Source organism: Lipomyces chichibuensis (assembly GCF_038497645.1).
Source record: "Lipomyces chichibuensis strain CBS 12929 unplaced genomic scaffold V1513scaffold_10, whole genome shotgun sequence".
Taxonomy (NCBI): Eukaryota; Fungi; Ascomycota; class Lipomycetes; order Lipomycetales; family Lipomycetaceae; genus Lipomyces; species Lipomyces chichibuensis.
This window is the reverse complement of record NW_027117462.1, coordinates 1-21,333: the sequence shown is the minus strand read 5'-3', so window position 1 is coordinate 21,333 and position 21,333 is coordinate 1. Positions and strand designations below refer to the sequence as shown.

The 21,333-nt window shown below is 47.9% G+C and overlaps 10 protein-coding genes across 10 annotated transcripts in view; 7 read left to right on the top strand and 3 right to left on the bottom strand.

The window, feature by feature from the left end:
- Window positions 1-302, top strand: part of V1513DRAFT_19760 (uncharacterized protein) — a 979-nt gene extending 677 nt beyond the window's left edge. Inside the window, exon 2 of the mRNA XM_066894329.1 lies at window positions 1-302. This exon is cut by the window's left edge and continues 2 nt beyond it. Coding sequence (XP_066754247.1) covers window positions 1-183 — 183 coding nt within the window. The 3' untranslated portion in view covers window positions 184-302.
- On the bottom strand, window positions 221-1,447 carry V1513DRAFT_457839 (galactosyl transferase GMA12/MNN10 family-domain-containing protein; the record flags this gene model as incomplete). Its single annotated transcript, XM_066899650.1, has 3 exons — window positions 221-388; window positions 442-872; window positions 922-1,447. 3 exons carry the CDS (start codon window positions 1,445-1,447, stop codon window positions 221-223), a joined length of 1,125 nt encoding a protein of 374 aa, XP_066754246.1.
- Window positions 1,448-3,855: 2,408 nt separating this feature from the next.
- On the top strand, window positions 3,856-5,130 carry V1513DRAFT_377765 (Metallo-dependent phosphatase-like protein; the record flags this gene model as incomplete). Its single annotated transcript, XM_066894962.1, has 6 exons — window positions 3,856-3,987; window positions 4,077-4,118; window positions 4,180-4,285; window positions 4,345-4,878; window positions 4,927-4,999; window positions 5,049-5,130. The coding sequence occupies 6 exons, from the start codon at window positions 3,856-3,858 to the stop codon at window positions 5,128-5,130; spliced, it is 969 nt and encodes a 322-aa protein (XP_066754245.1).
- A 511-nt stretch (window positions 5,131-5,641) lies between these two features.
- On the top strand, window positions 5,642-7,207 carry V1513DRAFT_442086 (P-loop containing nucleoside triphosphate hydrolase protein). The gene is made up of 2 exons (XM_066897612.1): window positions 5,642-6,014; window positions 6,066-7,207. Exons 1-2 carry the CDS (start codon window positions 5,752-5,754, stop codon window positions 7,117-7,119), a joined length of 1,317 nt encoding a protein of 438 aa, XP_066754244.1. The 5' UTR covers window positions 5,642-5,751; the 3' UTR covers window positions 7,120-7,207.
- V1513DRAFT_442083 (uncharacterized protein) lies at window positions 7,152-9,375 on the bottom strand. Its single transcript, XM_066897611.1, has one exon. It carries the CDS (start codon window positions 9,233-9,235, stop codon window positions 7,355-7,357), a length of 1,881 nt encoding a protein of 626 aa, XP_066754243.1. The 5' UTR covers window positions 9,236-9,375; the 3' UTR covers window positions 7,152-7,354.
- A 539-nt stretch (window positions 9,376-9,914) lies between these two features.
- Window positions 9,915-11,427, top strand: V1513DRAFT_377654 (amino acid/polyamine transporter I; the record flags this gene model as incomplete). The annotated part of the gene is made up of 2 exons (XM_066894958.1): window positions 9,915-10,586; window positions 10,636-11,427. The coding sequence occupies 2 exons, from the start codon at window positions 9,915-9,917 to the stop codon at window positions 11,425-11,427; spliced, it is 1,464 nt and encodes a 487-aa protein (XP_066754242.1).
- A 404-nt stretch (window positions 11,428-11,831) lies between these two features.
- On the top strand, window positions 11,832-13,624 carry V1513DRAFT_442080 (nucleotide-diphospho-sugar transferase). The gene has a single exon (XM_066897610.1). The coding sequence runs from the start codon at window positions 11,993-11,995 to the stop codon at window positions 13,151-13,153; it is 1,161 nt and encodes a 386-aa protein (XP_066754241.1). The 5' UTR covers window positions 11,832-11,992; the 3' UTR covers window positions 13,154-13,624.
- On the top strand, window positions 13,625-15,002 carry V1513DRAFT_442079 (actin family). The gene has a single exon (XM_066897609.1). It carries the CDS (start codon window positions 13,746-13,748, stop codon window positions 14,925-14,927), a length of 1,182 nt encoding a protein of 393 aa, XP_066754240.1. The 5' UTR covers window positions 13,625-13,745; the 3' UTR covers window positions 14,928-15,002.
- A 304-nt stretch (window positions 15,003-15,306) lies between these two features.
- Window positions 15,307-19,095, bottom strand: V1513DRAFT_377614 (Aldehyde/histidinol dehydrogenase; the record flags this gene model as incomplete). The annotated part of the gene is made up of 6 exons (XM_066894956.1): window positions 15,307-15,732; window positions 15,912-16,302; window positions 16,364-16,450; window positions 17,327-17,490; window positions 17,523-17,657; window positions 17,707-19,095. The coding sequence occupies 6 exons, from the start codon at window positions 19,093-19,095 to the stop codon at window positions 15,307-15,309; spliced, it is 2,592 nt and encodes an 863-aa protein (XP_066754239.1).
- Window positions 19,096-19,687: 592 nt separating this feature from the next.
- Window positions 19,688-20,586, top strand: V1513DRAFT_19349 (uncharacterized protein). The gene is made up of 2 exons (XM_066894318.1): window positions 19,688-20,425; window positions 20,489-20,586. Exon 1 carries the CDS (start codon window positions 19,877-19,879, stop codon window positions 20,360-20,362), a length of 486 nt encoding a protein of 161 aa, XP_066754238.1. The 5' UTR covers window positions 19,688-19,876; the 3' UTR covers window positions 20,363-20,425; window positions 20,489-20,586.
- Window positions 20,587-21,333: the final 747 nt, after the last annotated feature.

Genomic DNA, 21,333 nt, shown 5'->3' with positions numbered 1-21,333 from the left:
TCGGACTCGATGGCTTCCTTCTTCTCAACATTACCCTCGCCGTCGTTCGCATCTTCGGAATTCGTATCATTATTGGACTCGACGGATTCAGTTGTAGCGGCGTCGTCGGGGATCGCTAGAACAATACGACGCGGCCAAAAATCTTGCCATCGCTCGTTGCATATATTATCGACCCTATTATAAACAAGTCAATTTCTTCTATACGGTGACATCTGTAGGATCAAAAAGTGCAAAAACTTGGAACGTACCAGCAGCCTGCGAAGTGGACTAGTATGTCACCTGTACGCCAGCCCATCTCATCGCCACCTACAGCATACGCATTAATAACACGCTGAGGCACAAAGCCGACATGTTCACGTATTTTTTGATGCTTGATAAGAATATGACTCTACAAGGCCAGTTAGTAGAATTGATAAACGCTTACGCAGACAACAAACGTACTAATGCGTCCTGCTCGTTGTGGAAACGCTCGACGTAAACAGGGTCCACCCACATGTCCAAGAACGAAAAAGTCCAGTCGCTTCGTCGGAAGAGCATTGACCCTGCGTTAATACCCGCATGGTCCTGCGCGATAATCATGTCGATCTTTGAGAGATCAACATCCCGACTGACGGTGACTCCTGACGGCTTGCCATTACTCAACTTGATTGGTGCATCGTACGCAATTCGCTCCTTCATAACATCCTGATTCAAAACGAGACTTGCCAAGTCCTGTGAGGGTGTCATGATGATAACGTCCATGTCAAGCCACCATACCCACTCGGCATCGGGGTTGATGTCAAAAGCATTCTGGATGGCGGGAATTTTGTTCCAGACTGCGATACGACCATCTTGATCGAACTCCGAGATGTTGGTAAACTGATATTTGTAATCTACACTAGTAAGCTAAATCGCCAATCATTAAATATCAAGAGACATTACCATGAAATGCGCAGTAATCCTCGCGGTTTTCAGTAACCATATCAAGCAAATTCTCAATCTCATTATTGTGACCTTTGCCGTCGGTAGCGGTCAGTAAGACGACCTTATTTCCCTTTGGCTCGAGCGCATCCTTCGCCTTGCCTTGGATCAGGGTTAGTTTCGCCTTTCTGTCCTCGGCGTCAGCCTGGTCCGCAGGCTCCTCGGGAGCCTGTTCGGGAGCTTGTTCGGGTGCCTCGTCAACCTTCCCTTGCTCGGACTCAATCGTTGGTTCAGTCGCGTCGGTCGGGGTCGCAACATCAACTGTAGGGTCAGTAGTGCTCTCATTATCCCCGCCCTCACTCTGGGACTGCTCCGCGTCGACTGCCACCGGCACGACTTCCTGAACGACGTCGACCGTGCTGCCTCGACCGTTCCAAGGTATGACACTCTCCAGATTTTTGTAATAAGGAACAGAGAGATAAATCAGTGCTGCAATACTGAACAGCGCGAACACACCGATCAGCTGAATCTTGTGGGCCGCTTTCATTGCGATTTCTGTTGATCCAGGGGAGCGTTATCGTATCGTAGCTCTACTTCTATTGCTTTGTATTGCTCGATCAGTGGCAACTAGCGTAAAGATAGATCCGCGGTCGATATGGCGGGCCGTCGGTTCGGAAAGAAGTGGTGGAGTATAATCGAAACGGATAGTGACTTAATAGATGGGTTCAGAGAGCGGAAACCGAACTCTTTTGCGGTGTGGAAGAGGCTTGTTGGAGAAATAATTGTTGGTGCTGCTCTTTGGCCTGACGAAGAATGTGCTGCCCAGGGGCGACTACCAAATGGCTGCGCAGTCACCAACTAGCGCGAATGTTTCGAGCTAAATACAGGCACGCCTCTAAACTCTAAGCAATTAATCACTAACCCGACTTACTTCATTCCAACATGTCAGTGTCAATAAATATCACACTACTGTAAATATTATGATTGTCCGTAAGTAAGAAATAAGACGTTAAGACCATTTAGAAAATTCGGCAAGATTTTTTCGACTATGCGGCATCTTCCCTTACTGACCCAAAAGCCTTGAGAACGATATCGACAGGCTCAAATCGCAAGCAATTAATCCCTAGAAAGCGTAGTAATATCGACATACAGGAACTTATTTATATTAATGAAGGCAACTGGCTGTTTATGACATCTAAAAATAATGGAAGTTGAAACTTTAAATTTAAAATTTTATCATTAACTATTACTAATTAATACTTTAATTTTAAGGTTATTATAGGGTTTGAGATGGGATATTAGAAAAGCGAGGAAGTTCATATAAAGTTTGCTTTCATCAACAAGGTTCACATGAATCAACTTACAAGTATACATCCAAAAAGAAAAACAAGATTAGGAAAAAGAAAGTCAAAAATAAGGAGGATAACATTTACTCTTATTCAACATTTTATCCAATTGAATTATTTAGCCCTTTTCTTTATTAATTATCAAGTTAAGTAACTTCTTAAATGTCTATATAGGTCTAGGCTGAACTGGCCTTGTAGATAATCATTGTTTGTGTTTAATTGATTAAAGCTATAATCCAAACTTTGTTTCCTACACTGAGGACCCAAGTATCATACGAATATCTTAACGCGACTTGAAGGACACGGACCATTATTGTAGGGAACGCACGAACCATGATTTGTTTCCTATAATTTTGACTCCTTCAGTGTACAAGCTGAAAGATTAAACACAAGCCATTTATGGCTATCGCTCCACACAATCTTCAAATCCCCAATTTGCACTATGACCTTGACATACTCAAGGGGGCAACAAGTCACGGAGAAGTACACGTGTGACGGCGAGAACCAAGCCAATTGGCCCGCTACCAGTATGACGCGTTCTCGACACGGTTGAGGTGAGCCTGTGACAGGCTCATAAGGAACAATTTAGGTCTTACCTCCGGGATTCTTGTTTTCTCACTTTTTTCCGGAGAATTTCCCTGTTCCCTTGTCCAAATGGATGCTCATTCCTATAGATTCTCCATATCTGAGCACAGCTAACTCTGCCTCAAACCGGGCCCTCCTTCGTCAGTTCCGCCTGGGGCGATTGCGATGCCATAGCATTTGTCGAACAGTCATTCGATTGGGCGAAAGCAACCATGAGTCCGTTGCCAGAAGTGGCTACGTTCCAGTCAAATGTTGTCCAATTAACAATAACGGGCGTGTGCATCCATCCAGCCCAAGGCTTCTCTGCCTCAGAGTAAAAATACAATATACTAAAATATTCAATTAACCAAATAGCGACGCTCCAATCGACGCGGTAACAGCACCATCGCCGAGCTCGACCTGCCCGAGTCGCCGATATACCGATTCGCGTACTGTATCAGATACTCGACGCTCCGGCTTTCGTCCAAAAGAGCGTGTAGCGCCATCTCACATTCTCTATGTCCACAATGTTCGCTTTACGCTTCGCAGCCGCGAGATGCGCAACAGCGATCAGGTTGGACTAGTTACCGTAAATATGTCTCGACTCCGATCTTGGCCAGTATCGCCAATGCGCCTGGACTCAGCTCCACTTCTTCCTCTTGAGCACGAATGTTCAAGTTCTCCCGGACCTCCTGACGTCGAGATAATATGCGTAACAAAATATGATAAAATTAAAGTTAGGATTCGACATAAACGCCACGTCGCCGCACGGATAGTCCTTAACACAAAACGACGTGTCCGAGATTTTCTCACCACAATTGCGCCAGCAGAATGACCCTAGAGCGGACCCCGGTGCTATCATCACCATCAACGAACAAAGCAACAACTTGTTTAAATCTATTGCACAACCAGCGGTACTCACCACTTCTGCGGCACCTCCGATCTTTTTTCTTATAGATCGTTTATTTGGAGATAGCGCATAATGGATACCGATGTTACGATGACCGATGCTACACAATCGACCCTATCACCCGTGTCGCATACCATGTCGCCTCCCTCGTTCGATAAATCGGCTATCAATGATACGGGGTCTTACAACGAACTAGATCGATGGATTGAAATGCTCATGGACTGCAAACAGCTGAGCGAACTCGATGTGAAGCGGCTTTGCGATATGGTAAGTTTTTTTTTGTGGACTGTCGCAATAGCGACAGAAGGTCTACTTCTGTGGGCAGTTGTTAGTCGTAATACTAACGTTTGCTATAGGCGCGAGAGATTTTGGTTGAAGAATCGAATGTTCAGCCTGTTGTAAGTATATTATAGTTTATCTTTTAACTGGGTGTACTTATGGTACTAACGGTTGTGTTAGAAATGCCCGGTCACTGTTTGTGGCGATATTCACGGGCAGTTCCACGACTTGATGGAGCTGTTTAAGATTGGTGGACCAAATCCGGATACCAACTATCTATTTATGGGTATGTCTGCTGTCATCTCTAGGATCAATGCAAAAGTGATGCTGATGTGATATGATTAGGTGACTATGTCGATCGCGGGTACTACTCAGTCGAGACCGTCACTCTGTTAGTTGCTATGAAGATCCGTCACCCGAGTCGACTAACCATTTTACGCGGTAATCACGAATCTCGTCAGATTACTCAAGTTTACGGATTTTATGACGAATGCCTTCGAAAGTACGGAAATCCAAACGTGTGGAAGTATTTCACCGATCTCTTTGATTACTTGCCTCTTACGGCACTTATCGAAAACCAGATTTTCTGTTTGCACGGTGGATTATCGCCGTCAATCGACTCTTTAGATAACATTCGTGCTCTCGATCGTATACAAGAAGTTCCTCATGAGGGTCCCATGTGCGATCTGCTGTGGTCAGATCCTGATGATAGATGTGGATGGGGTATATCGCCTCGAGGTGCGGGTTATACTTTCGGACAGGACATTTCAGAAGCATTCAATCATAAGAATGGCTTAAGTCTTGTTGCGCGTGCACATCAGTTAGTTATGGAAGGATACAATTGGAGTCAGGACCAGCAGGTGGTCACAATTTTTTCTGGTATGTGCTCTGTAAACTCACGAGCAAGCAACTGGCTAACTGTCATAGCTCCCAACTATTGTTACAGATGCGGTAATCAAGCCGCCATTATGGAAATTGACGAGAACCTTAAATACACTTTGTAAGTTTGCTTCCATGGGCAATGGATGTGCAGAACTAACAATTTTTAGTTTGCAATTCGATCCGTGCCCGCGAGCTGGTGAGCCGTCCGTCTCGAGAAGGACACCAGATTATTTCTTGGTACGTGTCTAGTCCAGTTACTTCCGGACAGTCTACTAATAATGATACAAGTAATCTCGCCACTTTCGACATATCCAAGCGAGGTGAGCCTGGGTTCCTCTCTCGTCGGTTCTACAGCGGTGCATGCGCTAATACTCTTTGTTCGACGATGTATATAAAGTCTGAAATTGGTCTAGAAACATCTTGCCTACTCGTCATTATGTAGGAGTTCTTTGTTTTCGTTAAAGTTGAGCAAATCGCATACGCATACAAACAATACGGATCATGATAAGTAAATTGGTTGGTAATTGCGCTATTACGGGGGCTTCATATGTTTGTGGGTTTTTAAACTTTTCTGTATTGCCCGTTGCTTTTTTGATTTATCAAGACATGAATCTAATAATAATAACTTGTATGAGCATAATTTCCTCTGTAGAATTAGAGACCATGTCATAAAGTGGTACGTCGCTGAATGATGCCCACTTCACATGGACAGTGGGTTGCCCGACGCGTAAACATTACGCGTGAGGCGCGGCTTTTGCTGCAAACGTTCGTCTTACTCCAAGTACCACACGTCCCTACTTAGCTATCATATTGACCTCGGATCTACCTTCTCTACACACTTGTCCACTCGGATTCAGTCATCATGCTACAATGATGCCATCTACAAGCAGCAGTGGTTCTGCTGAATCAGCCCACTCGAGCGCATCTCCTGGTGCAACATCGACCGCAGTCAGCGAACAAGTGCACCGGTTACCAAGTCAATCGCTGTCGTCGTACCTAAAACGGCTAGATGCTGCCGAATCAAAATTTGGCACGCACATTCCGTCGCTTGATATGATTATGCGGGGCGGTGTCGCGCGAGGGAAAGTTACTGAAGTGTCTGGGCCGCCTGGGAGCGGCAAGACCTCCATTGCGTAAGCATCAAAATGAGATTAGCAAAGGGCTTTGCTAACACTGATACGTAGACTGCAGGTTGCGAGTTTAGCCATACTTTCGAAAGCCAAAGTATTGTGGATAGACACAGCGAGTAGGATCCCGGCGTCTCGGTTGCTGCGGAGGCTTCGTGACTCGATATCGAAAGATGACCTCAATGACAGCGTCTCACACCTCCAATTGACTTGCTTTGCATCGCTTCTCGCGCTCTTCGTACGTCCACCGGCATATTTGTCGTCATACGCACTCATAGTAATAGACGACCTGTCAACTCTGACGGCCCCGGCTTTCGCGGCCGTCACGGCGCATGTTCCGCAACCAGCACCGCAGCAACAACAATTCGACCAGGTATTTCCGCCTGACGGGCCACAGCAGGCTCCAGCTTCTGACATATCTAAGCGTCACAAACAAGAAGACACTGCTACGAAGCGAATCCGCGTGATCACCGAACTAGTTGCGAGGATGGCGCAGGTAGCAGAGAGATCCGACACCGCCGTACTCGTCCTAACGAAAATGGTGTCCCGAATCGATGGCGGGGACGCGCGGATGGTGTCCTCTCTTGGCGAGGGGCAGCATCTCGCGGGATTATGGACCAGGCTGTTTTTATTCCGGAACGACGTCGCTTTGGCTGTTCCTTGTAGTGGAAATACGCAGCAGAGAAGTCGGGGTGCACGGACTGTGATTGTGCGTGGTGTGCCGCATGCGTGTGCAGTGAAGTGTGCGGGAGTGAATTACGAAAATGCACCATCTGTGGGCGTATTTCGAATAGTGGAAGATGGCATTACGGAGACTCGTGAGTGGTTTGATGAAGTCACTGCCAGGTTTACTTCTCAGGATTCAGCTCCACAATCAGAATCCGCGGAATTACAAGAAGAAAATGCAAAGAAACGATCGATATTTGTTGATTCTTTTGGACAATGCCCGAACGAGCAGGAAGAGCTGAGCTCTGATGCGAATGTAAAGTCAACGGCAGCGACGGATGACGCGGACACGCCGTCGCAGAAGAAATTGAAGCCAATGGTTGTGTACGACAGTGAAGAGCTGGGGGATGAGGATTTTGAGATTGATGAGAATGATTTACTTTGATTTTCTTGGGCACATCATTGAGAATTGTATACTAATGTTAAACCGCATGCCGGCGTCGTGGCGAATTTAATAAATTTCATAGAAATTATGGATACAAAGCTATTAACTACAGGTAATTGAAGCCACATGCAACCCCGTAAAACAAAATTTCTGCGCCGTCCATTCCCAAATTTCGACAAAGCAAATAATACCCTAAACTTTCCAAACCTATATATTTCCTGTCCAATACATAAATTTACGCTTCAATTATTATATCTGCGAAGTCCACGAACCAACTCTCTGCTGTTTTTAAAACGCCTCTATTTACAGCAACTTCGTGACCGCCTGGTCCAATGACTTTACCCTTGAGATCCATACCAGATGGCACGCCGTTAGTCCTAATGAACTCTTCTTCGGCTTCCTTCGCTGCTCGCAACGCAGCTTGACTCTCGTCCTCAACCTTGTAGAGGTCGCATTTATCGCATTCCGTGCATACGCGTCCAGGTATAGGTCGGAAATGTTCGCAGAAATGCTGGTACCCTTCCTCACGAATATCTTTTCTGCAGACGTAGCACATTGCGTATCCACAGACGCATACTAACTTGTTGCAACCTTCCGATTTGATAAAAGAAATGCGGCAGTGCGGGCACGTCCGTTTCACTGCATCGGCCATCGCTTTCTCGATGTATACTCGCATGCGAGATTCTTCGTCTTCGTAGCACTTGTGAAAGGGGAGGAACTCCTTCTGGCACTCCGTGCAGCTCGTTCGTAAGCATGCAGGGTTTTTGCAATGAAATGCTGTGCCATGGCGTTTTCTGAAGACACCGCGTAGAACTGTTGTGAATTCGGTTTCGATCCAATCATCGATTACTCCAAATGTAGATTTGTAAGCCTTTTCTGGAAGACACGAAAACGTACGACTGATAACGTAGTATGTAAGGCCAACAAATACCAGAAACATAAGGATTATAAGCTTCACATGGATCGTGACAAGTATACGCGGGATCATGGCGATGGACCAGGCGTATCTAAATTCACCGTTCCTGCCGAGTACGGCAGCAGATGATTCTTCGGCATAATTGCAGAATGGACAGACCACATACCCTTTCACGGTAGCATTTTTTGAGAAAAAGTCCGAAGCCTGAGCGCGCTCAAATTCGGTATAGAGTTGGCTAGGTATTGTGGCTCGAAGAACACATATGGCGATTCCCGCTTCGCATTCCGGCGCTGCTGACGCAGATATACACCGTACAACGGATTTCCCTCGAAGAGTGCCTTGGCCGTATAATCCCTCCTTTACCGAATTTATGAGACAGTTTCGACAGAAAAAGTGTCCTTCCGAGCAACAGGTCAAGTCCTCCCATGCATAGTCGCCGAAACAGCACTCGCATTCGATAAGCTGTCCCTCCTTTTCGTACTCCTGAAGGTTTGCTTCCCGTGCCGCTTGTTCGTCTTTTGCAACTAGCCCTTCACGTCTAGGTCTATCTATGTCCACAAGCTCTGCATCTAATTCCGGCGACCCGGTATTCCCAATCAACGATGCGACATCTAATGCGGGCAGGGTCCTATTCCTTCGAAACAACTTCATGAACGACCATCGGCCCGCGCGTTCTATTGCAATCTTGTCGAGCTCCTCGAATGACAAAGAAAACGAGTAATTATTCTGCGAGAGCACGTTGTCGATTGTTGACCGGTGCAGGCTTTTGAAATGCGCGCAAAGAATTCGGGTTACGGCGCTATGGTACTCCTTTGTCCGGAAGTGCTCCCAGTCATCGATAAATGCATGTCTGCTGCGTCTGCGAGAGGCAAGGAGAGTTGGCGATGACAGGAGCATCTCTACGATAGCATATAACTGCGACGGTCCGCGTTGATCCGTCATCAGCTTCCGCAGTAAGTCGACCTCGGTGTCCGGGAAGATGTCGTTCAGATGGTATAAGATGTGATTCAACCGCTCGGTCGAGGCTCGGTCCCGCTTGCTTCGAGCGCTGCCACAGTGGTACACATTGGACGAACTTGGACTTATATCGAAACGATCGTCGGAATCAGTGTCGTTGAACGGCTCAGAGTATACTGGCGACATAATGTCCCCAAACGGGCCCAGCATTTGCTGTCCGAGCAGCTGGCTACGATCCGGCATATTATTTAAACAAGGTTGGTCACGGCGACAGTAGAAATAAATTGCGGGTGTCGCCCATGACGCGGAATCGGCTAGCAGATCGGGGTAGAAAGCGAGAGATGAGATCTTACAAGGACGGAAGTTCACAGTGGCGCTCCTGGAGGAACACTTGGGACATCGCGTGGTCTGGTCAAGGGCACGTGAGATCAAGTAAAACCCTAACCACGGCACAAGTGGTGCGGCTCACATTGAGCTTGATACGAACGCACAAACGTCGTCAAAGTTGGGCGCTGGGAGCTCGCCACAAAGTAACCCTGTTCACGTGCGTTGCCGTCATCCTTCTACTGTATTAGATAATCTCACGAGCTGGAACTGGTTGGGTGGCCCAGTCGGCTTGATGAACATAACTACTTCGAAGCACTAGTCTAGAAACAACAATCGCATAAGCAATGCACTAAGGAACTGATTTTAGTGATAAATTAATTAGCTAATTTACGCCAACATCAACGGTATTTCCGCAATGTTAGAGAATACTGCATATGCTTCTCTAAGCAGTTCTCCTGATACGGCAACAGACTACGACACATCGCTGCAGCCAAAGATCTCCGCCCACGCACTCGAAAGTCTTGACAACGACTCAGTCTCTGCAGAACTACTTCCGGACGATGAAGAACTCGGTGAGGCGCTCGCGGGTCTACCGATGCGCGTTCAATCGGGGAAGAAACTTGGCACGACGTCCGCAATCTTTCTAATCTTGAACAAGATGATTGGAACAGGCATTTTCAGTACGCCATCTGGCGTCTTTCTTGCCAGCGGGTCCGTCGGGATGAGTATTCTGCTTTGGATCCTTGGCGGCGTGCTCTCACTTACCGGCCTGAGTGTGTTTCTCGAATTCGGACTCGCCATCCCAAAAAGTGGCGGCGAGAAAAACTATCTCGAACGAGTGTACAGAAAACCGAAATATCTCATCACATGCGTGTTCCTGGGACAAATGATTCTCCTGGGATTTTCCGCCGGTAATAGTCTCGCCTTTGGACGCTACGTGCTTTTTGCTGCTGGAGTCGATTTTCCCAGCGAACGCAGCTCGAGAATAGTCGCTGTATTGTGCATCACCTTTGTTGTGCTAGTGCACGCGTTGCGGCCAGCCATTGGTACCAAGCTGTTCAATGCGCTTGGGATTTTTAAGATCATTGTTTTGATTTTGGTGGTGGTTGTTGGGTTCGTGGCGTTGCTTGGATGGCTCCCAATTGACAATCCCGGTAATTTCGAGAATGTTTTCGAGAATTCTGGGTTTGGGGGTGGCTTCTATAATTACGCGACTGCGTTAATGCGGATTGTATATTCTTACCGTGGATGGGAAAATGCCAATTATGTAAGTTGGTTAACAGTATCGAGTGAAAATGCGTTATTAATTTGACTAGGTGCTGAGCGAACTACAGAATCCAAGGCGCACTCTTGCGGTGGCAGCGCCTCTTGCGATAGGAGGCGTGATGGTGTTGTACGTTCTCGCGAACATCGCATACTTTGCCGTGATTCCGAAATACGAGATCGCGCACTCCGGCGTGATTGTAGCCGGTCTCTTCTTCAGACGTGTTTTTGGCGACAGCGCGGGCGCGAGAATGCTACCGCTCTTTGTCGCCTTATCTAATCTGGGAAACGTGCTCGTCGTCGCATTTGCTCATGCGCGCGTGAACTACGAGTTTGGAAAAGAAGGGATCTTGCCATTCTCCTCTTTCTTCGCAAGGCTGAATAAACACGGCTCACCAGCATCCGGCTTGTTCCTGCACTGGCTCGTAACGTGTCTGGTGTTAACGGTTCCCCCACCAGGCGAAGCGTACGAGTTTATTATCGACCTGAACACGTATCCATCGGCCTGGATAAACGCGTTAGTCGCCGGCGGGTTGATTTATCTGCAGTACAACAAGCACGAGCAGTGGTCGTCGCCGTTCCGTTCGTATGTGCCTATTACTCTGGCATACTTATTCTCGAACCTTTTTTTGATGTACATGCCACTGGTGAAGGTTCCGGGACAGGAAGGTCACCCCGGGTTCGCTATGGCTGGTGTTGGAATGGGCTGCCTGTTTATGGGCGTGGTGTACTGGGTCGTCTGGAGCGTCATCATGCCTCGTCTGGGAGGATATCAGATTGTCGATAAAATTGTCATCGAGGAAGACGGAAGTGAGAGTGTACGATATCTTAAGGTTGAGAACTAGCAGACGGGTTAGATTACTCGCGACGCGCTTTATAGAAAGATTTTTTTTGCATGGCAATTGGCATTAGAGTGACTGAAATCTGGGGATAATTTAATGATGGCTTTGGGTGGTTGGTGTTCCTTGTAATTTATATTTCTTTGATTTGAATAGGATAGGATATTTCAGCACGGTACGCATACTCCACTGTGGGCCAAGTGTCACTACATTACCGATCTAGTAGTAATAAGTGAGCTGCAGATAGGAACCTACATTAGACATTTATTACAATTTGAATTGCCTGGTAGGGTCATCGATAATTCTTTGTTAAAAGTGGTAGGGCCTTGAATTGCCCAATGGGTTAGGGCGTAATCCGTTGGGACTACGTAGCCCCCCTGACTTCTGCTATTTCAATCACAATCCGCAGTTTCACATCTTCTTTCAGCGCACTCGAGCAATATTGCGTTAATCGATATTCTTAGCAATTCCTTGTTCCTTCTGCTGTCCTTATCACATTTTCACCATCGATGATCCTACCCATGATCTAATCTGGTCCATTGCACATACTCATCTTACTTAGTTAGTCACCATGGGACCTCCTAGTCGGACAAAGCTCAAGCGAACGCCTATCCTGGTTGCGTTAGGCGTGGTCTGCCTGCTCTATCTCCTCCTCCAATCCGCTTCCTCCTCCGCCTCGACTGCGCACTCAATATCTTCCTCGTCGCTGCGAACAGCCAGTCACAATCCTGCACCTCCACTCGATGACCTCAAGTCCGAGACTGGCATTGTCACATTCCGGCTCTCGACAACACGCCGACTGCAGCGCCTATTCCCCTATGAACTTGCTCTCCACAAGAAGTACCCCCGCACCATATGGCAGACCTGGAAATACGCCCCCTCCGACTCGCGCTTCTCTTCGAAGTTCAACGGAGGTATCGAAGCCTGGACACGGCTCAACGACGGATTCACGCACGAGATCCTGGACGATGACACTGCAGGGAATTTAGTCCGGCAGCTTTATGCGTCCGTTCCCGAGGTCATCGAGGCATACTTCGCCATGCCGAAGCCCATCCTGCGGGCTGATTTTTTCAGGTACCTAATTCTACTTGCGCGCGGCGGTGTGTACTCCGACATTGACACGACAGCGCTCAAAGGGGTGGTCAAGTGGTTTTCATACGGAGTGTCCGACATCGTAAAGAACGAGAAGGGGGACGACACAATCACATTGACGGACGAACGGGCTGCTGAGGTCGCCAGGACTATAGAATCAGATACTGGTTTAGTAGTCGGTATCGAAGCCGATCCTGACCGGCCGGACTGGCACGATTGGTATGCTCGCCGCGTGCAGTTCTGCCAGTGGACGATCCTGGCAAAGAGAGGACATCCCGTTGTCTTGCGGATCGTGTCGCACATTACGACAGAAACTTTGCGCAGAAAAGTTACCGGTACCCTCGATTTGCCAAAGAGCAAAGATGCTGGGTCGCAGATCATGAACTGGACCGGACCTGGTATCTGGACCGACACGATTTTCGAGTACTTGTCCGGTGTTCAAGTACACACGGACTGGCACAACGTTACTGGCATCTCGCGAGGAAAAGTTATTGGTGATGTCGTAATTCTCCCGATTACGTCCTTCAGTCCAGGCGTCGGCACAATGGGCGCCAATGGCCCAGAACATCCACATGCGTTCGTCTATCACACCTTCGAGGGCTCCTGGAAGCCCGCGAATGAACGCAATATTGGCGGCTAATAACCACATTAGTCCGCAGTCCTTCTTTGTACATTTTAGCTTATATCATATTCCATTTGCTTTACTAATTTTGGGAATAAAACGGTTATCATTATCGCGCTCTGGGATCGGTACTTGCTTTTTAAACTTACATACCTAATAAGCTTTTTGAGTTAGGTGACTTGAATTCTATATTTGGGGTATATGGCGGCTTTGAATTATCGTCTGGGTTTTGGATGGCGGATTAACGTCTGGATAGAGTTTGTTATTAGATTCTTCACGTAGTGGTATTTGAAACGAAAATTGCGGGCCTGCTTGTTGATAACGGTTGTATATGTGTATACTAAATCTCTAGTTATTACTAAGAACGATGATTCTGTTTTGAGTGGATCGGAAATGTGGTGGGTACTAGAAGTATGTAGAAACCATTAATACTGGTGCTTTTGTGCAAGGCGGTCGCGTTAGCCCAACGAAACGCGTACCTGAACGTGATCCTACCATCTTGAATTACCGCACACAACACAACCACAGCACAACACTTGTCAATCGCCAGTAGAACACCACACACGATACCGGTAATCGAATCTACCAAGCGCACATTTTCACGGCGGCGATGGACCTCCCCTCCGTCCTAACCAACCAACCCCTTGTTCTCGACAATGGCACCGGGGAACTCAAAGCGGGCTTCGCAGGCTCCGACAATCCATCCCTCTTCTTCCCCACCGTGGTCGGCAGGCCGAAACACGCCCGTATAATGGCCGGCGCGCTTGAAGACGACATCTTCATTGGTCCAGCCGCGGCACAGCACCGCGGTCTCCTGAAACTTAAGTATCCGCTCGAACACGGGATGGTGACTGATTGGACAGATATGGAGCGCATATGGAACTACGTGTACACACAGGGCCTCAAAATCCTGAGCGAGGAGCATCCGGTGCTAATAACCGAAGCGCCGCTGAATCCGCGACAAAACAGGAAGCGCACGGCCGAGATCTTTTTTGAGACCTTTAACGTGCCCGCGTTATTCGTCTCAGTGCAGGCTGTTCTTGCACTCTACGCGTCCGGAAGAACGACGGGGCTAGTCCTCGACGCAGGCGACGGTGTGTGCCATTCAGTTCCGGTATACGAAGGCTTCGCGGTTTCGAGCGCTGTCAGGAGGATCGATGTTGCTGGCAGGGACGTCACGCAGGAACTCGCCGTGCTATTACGCAAACACGCCGGCGTCGCGATGCATACCTCGGCCGAACGCGAGATCGTGAGACAGATTAAAGAGAAGATGTGCTATGTTGCGCTCGATCTTCGGAAAGAAGAGCGCGAGGCACGCAAATCCGACCGCAGAGGCGGATCGGTCACCGCTGGTACGTCTGGCGGCGCGTCTGCCGCGGATGAATATACGTTACCGGACGGATCGGTTATAAGACTCGGGGCAGAGCGGTTTCGTGCGCCAGAAGCACTGTTCGATCCTTCACTCGTCGGATTAGAGTATCCAGGCATACCGGAAATGTTATCGGAGTGCATTGCAAAAGTGGACGTTGACCTACGAAGGCCTCTATACGCCAATATTGTTCTCTCTGGCGGAACGACTTTATTGCGCGGATTCGGCGACAGGCTGTTGAGCGAGATGAAGACCCGTGCCCCAAGAGACACAAAAATTAGGATTTATGCACCGCCTGAGCGGAAATATTCGACTTGGATTGGGGGTTCGATTTTGGCTGGGTTAAGCACATTTAGGAAGATGTGGGTCAGCGTGGACGAGTGGCACGAAAATCCTGACGTAGTTCACATAAAATGTATATGAGTTCTGTTAGCTCAGAGTGTACGATAGCGAAGTAAGCATATAATAACGATTTGTATATATCTCACAATCGCGCCGACGTAAATGATGGGCCCGAGAGGTTTTCACGTATAAATCTCTTTTTTAGGATACTAAAAACACTAAACGAAATATAAATATGATATACATCAATTAAGAGAGACAGATAAAAATTACATAAAATTCACATGACTCTCCTCATAAAGCTCACGCCGATAGTCTGTCTTCTGAGTCAATCTGTGAACCCCATTATTTTTGTAACTTTTACATTTTTTCTTTTTATTTTGTCCAACCATGCGTCCGAACTATAACTTACAATTTCAACAAACCCACAAATTTGTTAGCGTTTGGAGGAAGAGTACGTTTAGTTAGACTGCATGACCTGCCAGACGCGAATCATGTTGTCGGTGTATCCGGCAAACAAGTTCTGGCCGTCCGAGCTCCACGCCAGACTGATGCACTCAGGCACCTTAGTTTTGGAACCGCCCTCAACAAAGTCGGGCTTTAGGTCGTCAACGGGAACCTTATTCTCCAAGTCGAAAACCTTGATCGACGAGGCAGTGGCCGCACACAGCCAGTATCGGTTGGGGGAGAAAGTGAGGGCGTGAATCTCGTCACCGGCGTCGAGGGAGTAGAGGTGCTTGGACTCGTTTAGATCCCAGAGCATGGTCGAGCCATCTTTTCCGCCAGAAGCGCAGAGGGTGCCGTCAGGTGAGATGGTCAGAGCGTTGATGTAGCCAGTGTGTCCGACGTGGTCGGTCTGAAGCTCAGCGAGCTCAAGATTCCAGACCTGGACGTTGTTAGCACTACTGCTAAATAAAGAGATATATAAGGCAGATTTGAAGTTCATCAGTTGCTAGGTGAAAATTTGTCTCATTGACCTTGCGGCCGTCTGAAGTAGCAAATATATAAATGCAAAGCATCATATGAACTCCTTGTCCATGCTCTTAGAGACATATAGACACTCACCTTAACAAGCTTGTCCCAGCCAGCAGAGACGATCAGCGGGTTAAGAGGGTTGGGCGAGAATCGGACCATCGAGACCCAGTCGGAGTGGCCTTTGTCTGTGATGGTGTACTTGCACTCAGCAAGGATATTCCAGAGCTTGATGGTCTTGTCACGCGATCCAGAGACAATTTGTCGGTTGTCGCTCGAGAACGAGACCGAGAGAACGTCGGAAGTGTGGCCGACAAAGCGGTGAATGGTCTTGCCGGTCTTCAATTCCCAGAGACGCATGGTCTTGTCCCACGACGCGGAGATAGCATACAGACCGTCAGAAGAGATGACAGCGTCCTGAACGATATGGGAGTGGCCGTGGAGGCTGCGCTTGGGAACACCATAGGCGGACTCATCACGGGTCCTTGTCCAAATCAGCATTCCGTCTTCTTTACTCCACAAGCTCGAAACGACGAAGTACATACAATTGCCAAACAATAAGAGTTTTATCTCGGCTGCCGGACAAAAGAAGATCAGGGTTCTCGGGAGTGGTGGCAAGGCAGGTAACCCATCTATCATTCGAGAGATTCATTAGAATCCAAATCACGATTCAATATAAAACATTCCCTCCTCTTTTACAATATGTTTAAACCCCGCGCCATATGTCATCCTCATATATTCACACTGTAACCAAATAATTCTTACCCTGCGTGTCCTAAATCAATTGTTAGCAATCATACACTGCCAGCCAGTAGTCTTTACAACGAACAAGAAAGTAAAATATAGCTCACCCTCAAGGGTACCACGGAGCATCAAAACTTCTCCTTGACTCATTGTGAAGTACTAAAATAAGGGTACAGAGAAATGCAAACAAAAATTGTCAATAAGGTGACAACAGGATAAAACGTATGTGGTATAATAGGAGTCAATTTTTGATCCTCGGTCGCCTGTCTAAAATCTGTAACTTCAGAATCGCAGCCTGACATTAACTCGTTACCCGGTCGAGAGTGTGGTTAAGGCACCGTCCTCCTTGTGTTGTGGTACCCGATAAACCCTATAGCTTCCATTTTGTCCAATGTAGGGCTGACCTGGGAGTGACTGCTGTTGATGACATAAACAATCAACTGAAGTGACTAAGCCGCTCCCCCGGAATTTTCCTTCCTTTCAGTCCGCCTTCACCAAGGCTTACGTTTACATACCCTTCAACATCACTTATAAATCAACTATTCATATATTACACTTTCGATGATAGCCACTAATCCCGTTAATAAATACCACTCATTGTCAGCTAACCATTATGCCATAGTCCCACGTCATTGATAACTACTATTAACCCTATAATTATTAGATACCAAATCCAACCCAAGTACGTAAAACGAACGGCAACCCATGCAGAATTTCCAGAGACTGCGCACCTTACTCGGATTTCTTTTTATCCTTGCTCTTACGTTGCTTTGCTCCAAAACGCCCTAAAGCAAAAGAATGCAGCCAACGATAGGCCGGAAACGTCAGTCCACTGATCGCGAGCACCGCCAACAGCGCTCTCCACCCGGATGTCAGATTGACTGTCGTCCCAGACGGAAACGACAGCGTGCTCAATCCGCGTAGTTTGCTAATCTTAAGAAGAATGGCACACAAGCCTACATACCAGAAGCCGCGGAAGAGTTTGTGGAAAACAGTGGTCCCCATGACGGAGCCTTCACGCGGAAACCAAGCTGTAGGAATTGCCACGGAATTGTATGTGCTGGTCTTGGACGCAGTATACGGTGGATATCGGAGCTGTTATCGGATTAGCAGACATATTACCACCTAACATAGAGAAGCTTACACTGGCGAGCGCTTCGGACCAGTATGGATCCGTGGCAATGGCACGCTTGTGTGAGAATGCCTCGAATGAGTCGCGGCCGTGATAGGAGCCCATACCAGATTGACCAACGCCGCCAAAAGGAAGGCTCATAATTCCGGCATGTACAATGGCGCCGTTGATCATAGCACCGCCAGAACGCGTAAAGTCAAGGACCCGTTTCTGCATAGACCTGTCTGTCGTGAAAACATAGAGAGCAAGGGGAGTGTCATGGTTGTTGTTCACATACTCAATGCCCTCGTCCACGGAGTCGATCACGACGATCGGCAGAACCGGGCCAAAGATTTCGTCTTCCATTGTCGAGTCGTCAGGCATTACGTCAAGAATGACCGTGGGCTCCACATACTTTGACGCTCTATCCGCAGTCTCGCTGCCGCCAATAACAACCTTACCGTTCGATGAATCGATGATCCTCAGCATTCTGTCGAACCCGGCCACATTGATCATGTGTGAATATGCAGGACTGTCTTTGTTAAGACCAGGACAGAAGTCATTCAGCGCCGCCTTAATTGAACTGACAAACGCATCTTCCAGTCCCCGCTTCAGCAAAATGTAATCCGGCGCAACGCATGTCTGGCCAGCATTAACAAACTTTCCGTACACGATTCTGCGAGCGACCACTTTCATATTGGAATCGTCGAGCACAAACGCAGGACTCTTCCCACCAAGCTCGAGAACTGTGGGCGTGAGTGTCTTTGCGGCCGCAAGCGCGACTTGTCTGCCAACGCGGCCACTTCCGGTGTAAAATATAAAGTCGAATTTTAGGTCCAGAAGTGTCGTGGCCTGGAGTGCAGTGCCGTTGACTACTCTATAGGCATCCGGATCCAGTGCTGAGCTAATGATTTCTGTAATGACTTTGGCTGTTGCCGGTGCGTGTTCGGACAACTTCAGGATGGCTGTATTGCCCGCGGCAATGGCGCCGACGAGGGGAGGAATTGTCAGGAAAACGGGATAATTCCATGGCGAGATAATGAGGACTGTTCCATAAGGCTCCCGTCGCACGGTAGGCTTCATTGGGCCAAACAAAAGGCCACCAGATCGTTTCTCGTCCTTGGCCCAGGACTTGAGATTGGAAATTGCGCCAGCAATGTCATTGATGGTGCCGCCGAGCTCCGTCATGAGACCTTCGGTGGGGTGCTTGTGCAGATCCACCGTCAAAGCAGCGAGGAGATCGTCCTTGTGGTCGGAGACGGCATAGTAGAGATTGCGGAGCTGATCCAGTCTGTATTCGATCGGGAGTGTCTTGTGAGATTTGAAGGTCGACACACAAGTCTCGTGGATCTTCGGGATGTATTCCAACGGCGTCGAGAGATCGTCGATGGTACTCTGCAAAGATATCGCCGATTCAGCCATTGTGTCGTGAGTCTGAAATTTCAAATGAGCAGCGAAAACTTGCGCGGTGTGTATTGAGGCTCTGCTAAAATGTCAATTTTAAATGCCAAAAATCATGCAAAGAGTGGGCGAAAACGTGGACTTCGCGTTATTATTTTGATTGCGAATGGGATGCGGACAGAGCCTGCGTAGCCGGAAACGCATAGCACGCCGCGATCACGAGGCCGCAGCCGCATGAGCACGCGTTGCAGTGATTGCCAGGACGTGTGGCAGGAATGTGAATGCTAAAGTCGAGAACCTGGAAGTGCAATAAGCACTACAGGTCGACCAATCCGAATTTCCATATAAGTTCAATCTAGTCTCGACACCACACGGTAATACAGGTGTGTTTATAACTGTTCTTCGCCGTCTGATTCGCGGCATGGTAGAGAGAACATCGGACACCAAGGCCAGTCTGTTTGCAAGGTGACGTAAATTGAACCTTTTCGAGCTTAACTAACCCCTGCCCTAGTACGCCGTTTTAGAAGCTCCTGAAGCTGCGGCTTGAGGCTGGCGTGGAGATATTTGTTGATGGCGATGACGCCATGGCCGTTGAGCAACGTCGCCAAGTTGGCCACCCGATCCTCCCACAACCCACTTCTCGGCACCAGCTTGCAACGCCGTTTTCTTTTTCATTTCTTTTCTTTCGTACAGTGTCTGCAGACTATATATGCCTCCTGGATAGGTTAAACTTGTTCCGTACCAAATCACTTTCTTTGTCAAAGGTTACATCGTCAGACCCCACAACTGCCTCGCGGTAACGATGGGCGACCAACCGCGCTCCTCCAGCAAGCCCCGCCACTACGGTCGTGGTGGTTACGGCAATATCACCACCGAACCCGAATCTCACTCCTCCGCAGCGCCAGTCCAAGTTTTTACTTCCCCGAACCAGACATTCCACAGCGGTCGCGGCGGCTACGGCAACGTCCAGTCTGTAGATACGCTCCCCTCTATGACCCCAGACGAGTACCTCAAGGAGGTCGACAATGCACTCGAAGTCCGCACTGGCGACGTCTTCAAGATCGGGCGCGGAGGAACCGGGAATATCCTCGTTGAGGGCGAGGACGGCAAGGAGCACCATGCAGATGAAGTCCGCCGATCCCGGTCTCGAAGTCCCCGAAGCCTCGATATCTCTCGGCAGGATGAGAACCAAGAACACACCAACGAAGGATTCTTTTCCAGAATTGGCCGGAGGTTTTCCGCCGGCGGGAGCAAAAGCCGCGAAAACAGTCGCGAACCAAACCGCTAGCTATTTAATTAGGTATACTTACGCTTGATTTGGGAAGTTTCACTTGGTAGGAAAATTACAAAAGTTTGTCTTCTATTGGATTGAAATTGAGATCTATACTTAACTTAACGTAGGAACTTCTTACAGTGTTGTTTGTGTATTTTATTGGAAATTTACTTCGGCTGATCGTTAATGTATTCGGTTTTTACGCGTACCTACCATCCGATCTCTGTTCATTGTAGTCGGCATTCTTTCTGGACAAGGGTAAAATGTATGACTATTACATGCCAATTCGCATCGAGTCCAAAGAGCGGTGATATGTCAGTAATGATTGGTGGACCAATGCCTCTCCCTGTTGGTAGGCCAGACTTATTTAATCCCATACGCCAGTATTCTAATTGAAATGAAGAATTAGAATTGTCATACAGATATCGTTTTCATATGCATAAATATATATATGCCGATCGAAGTAGAACAACAACGGCTGTCCTACTCGCCAGCTCCCAGCCTTAATGCTCCACTGTGCGCCATACAGGTTGACCAGTCATTGTACTTGAAGGTCTTGTGTGACAGACAGACATCTGTGATTTGTCCATTTTGTCAGATTGCAGTGGACTCAGATGACTTATTGATCATAATACAAGATCAACGCTAAATAACAAGTACTACCGTTCAAATTCGATACTAATTTGTTACCAGCAGAAACATCTTTTGTTTGACTTAAATATACAGCTCCTAGGACTTGATTTTCGCGAGATTTAAATAGTTTTCGTTTGTCGAGAGCTAGATCACTAGGTCTACAGCGATGACAAAATGGGCTGACTGGTAGCTTACTGTTACAGAAACAACCGTCTGCAGTACATTCCGTCACATAATCAATATGTAGGGCTGGACACAAATACAATTTTCTCTATTCGCATTCGCATTCGCAATTCGCAGCATAAAGTTTTATTCGCAACGAATAAAATGTCGGCTGCGAATGCGAATGCGAA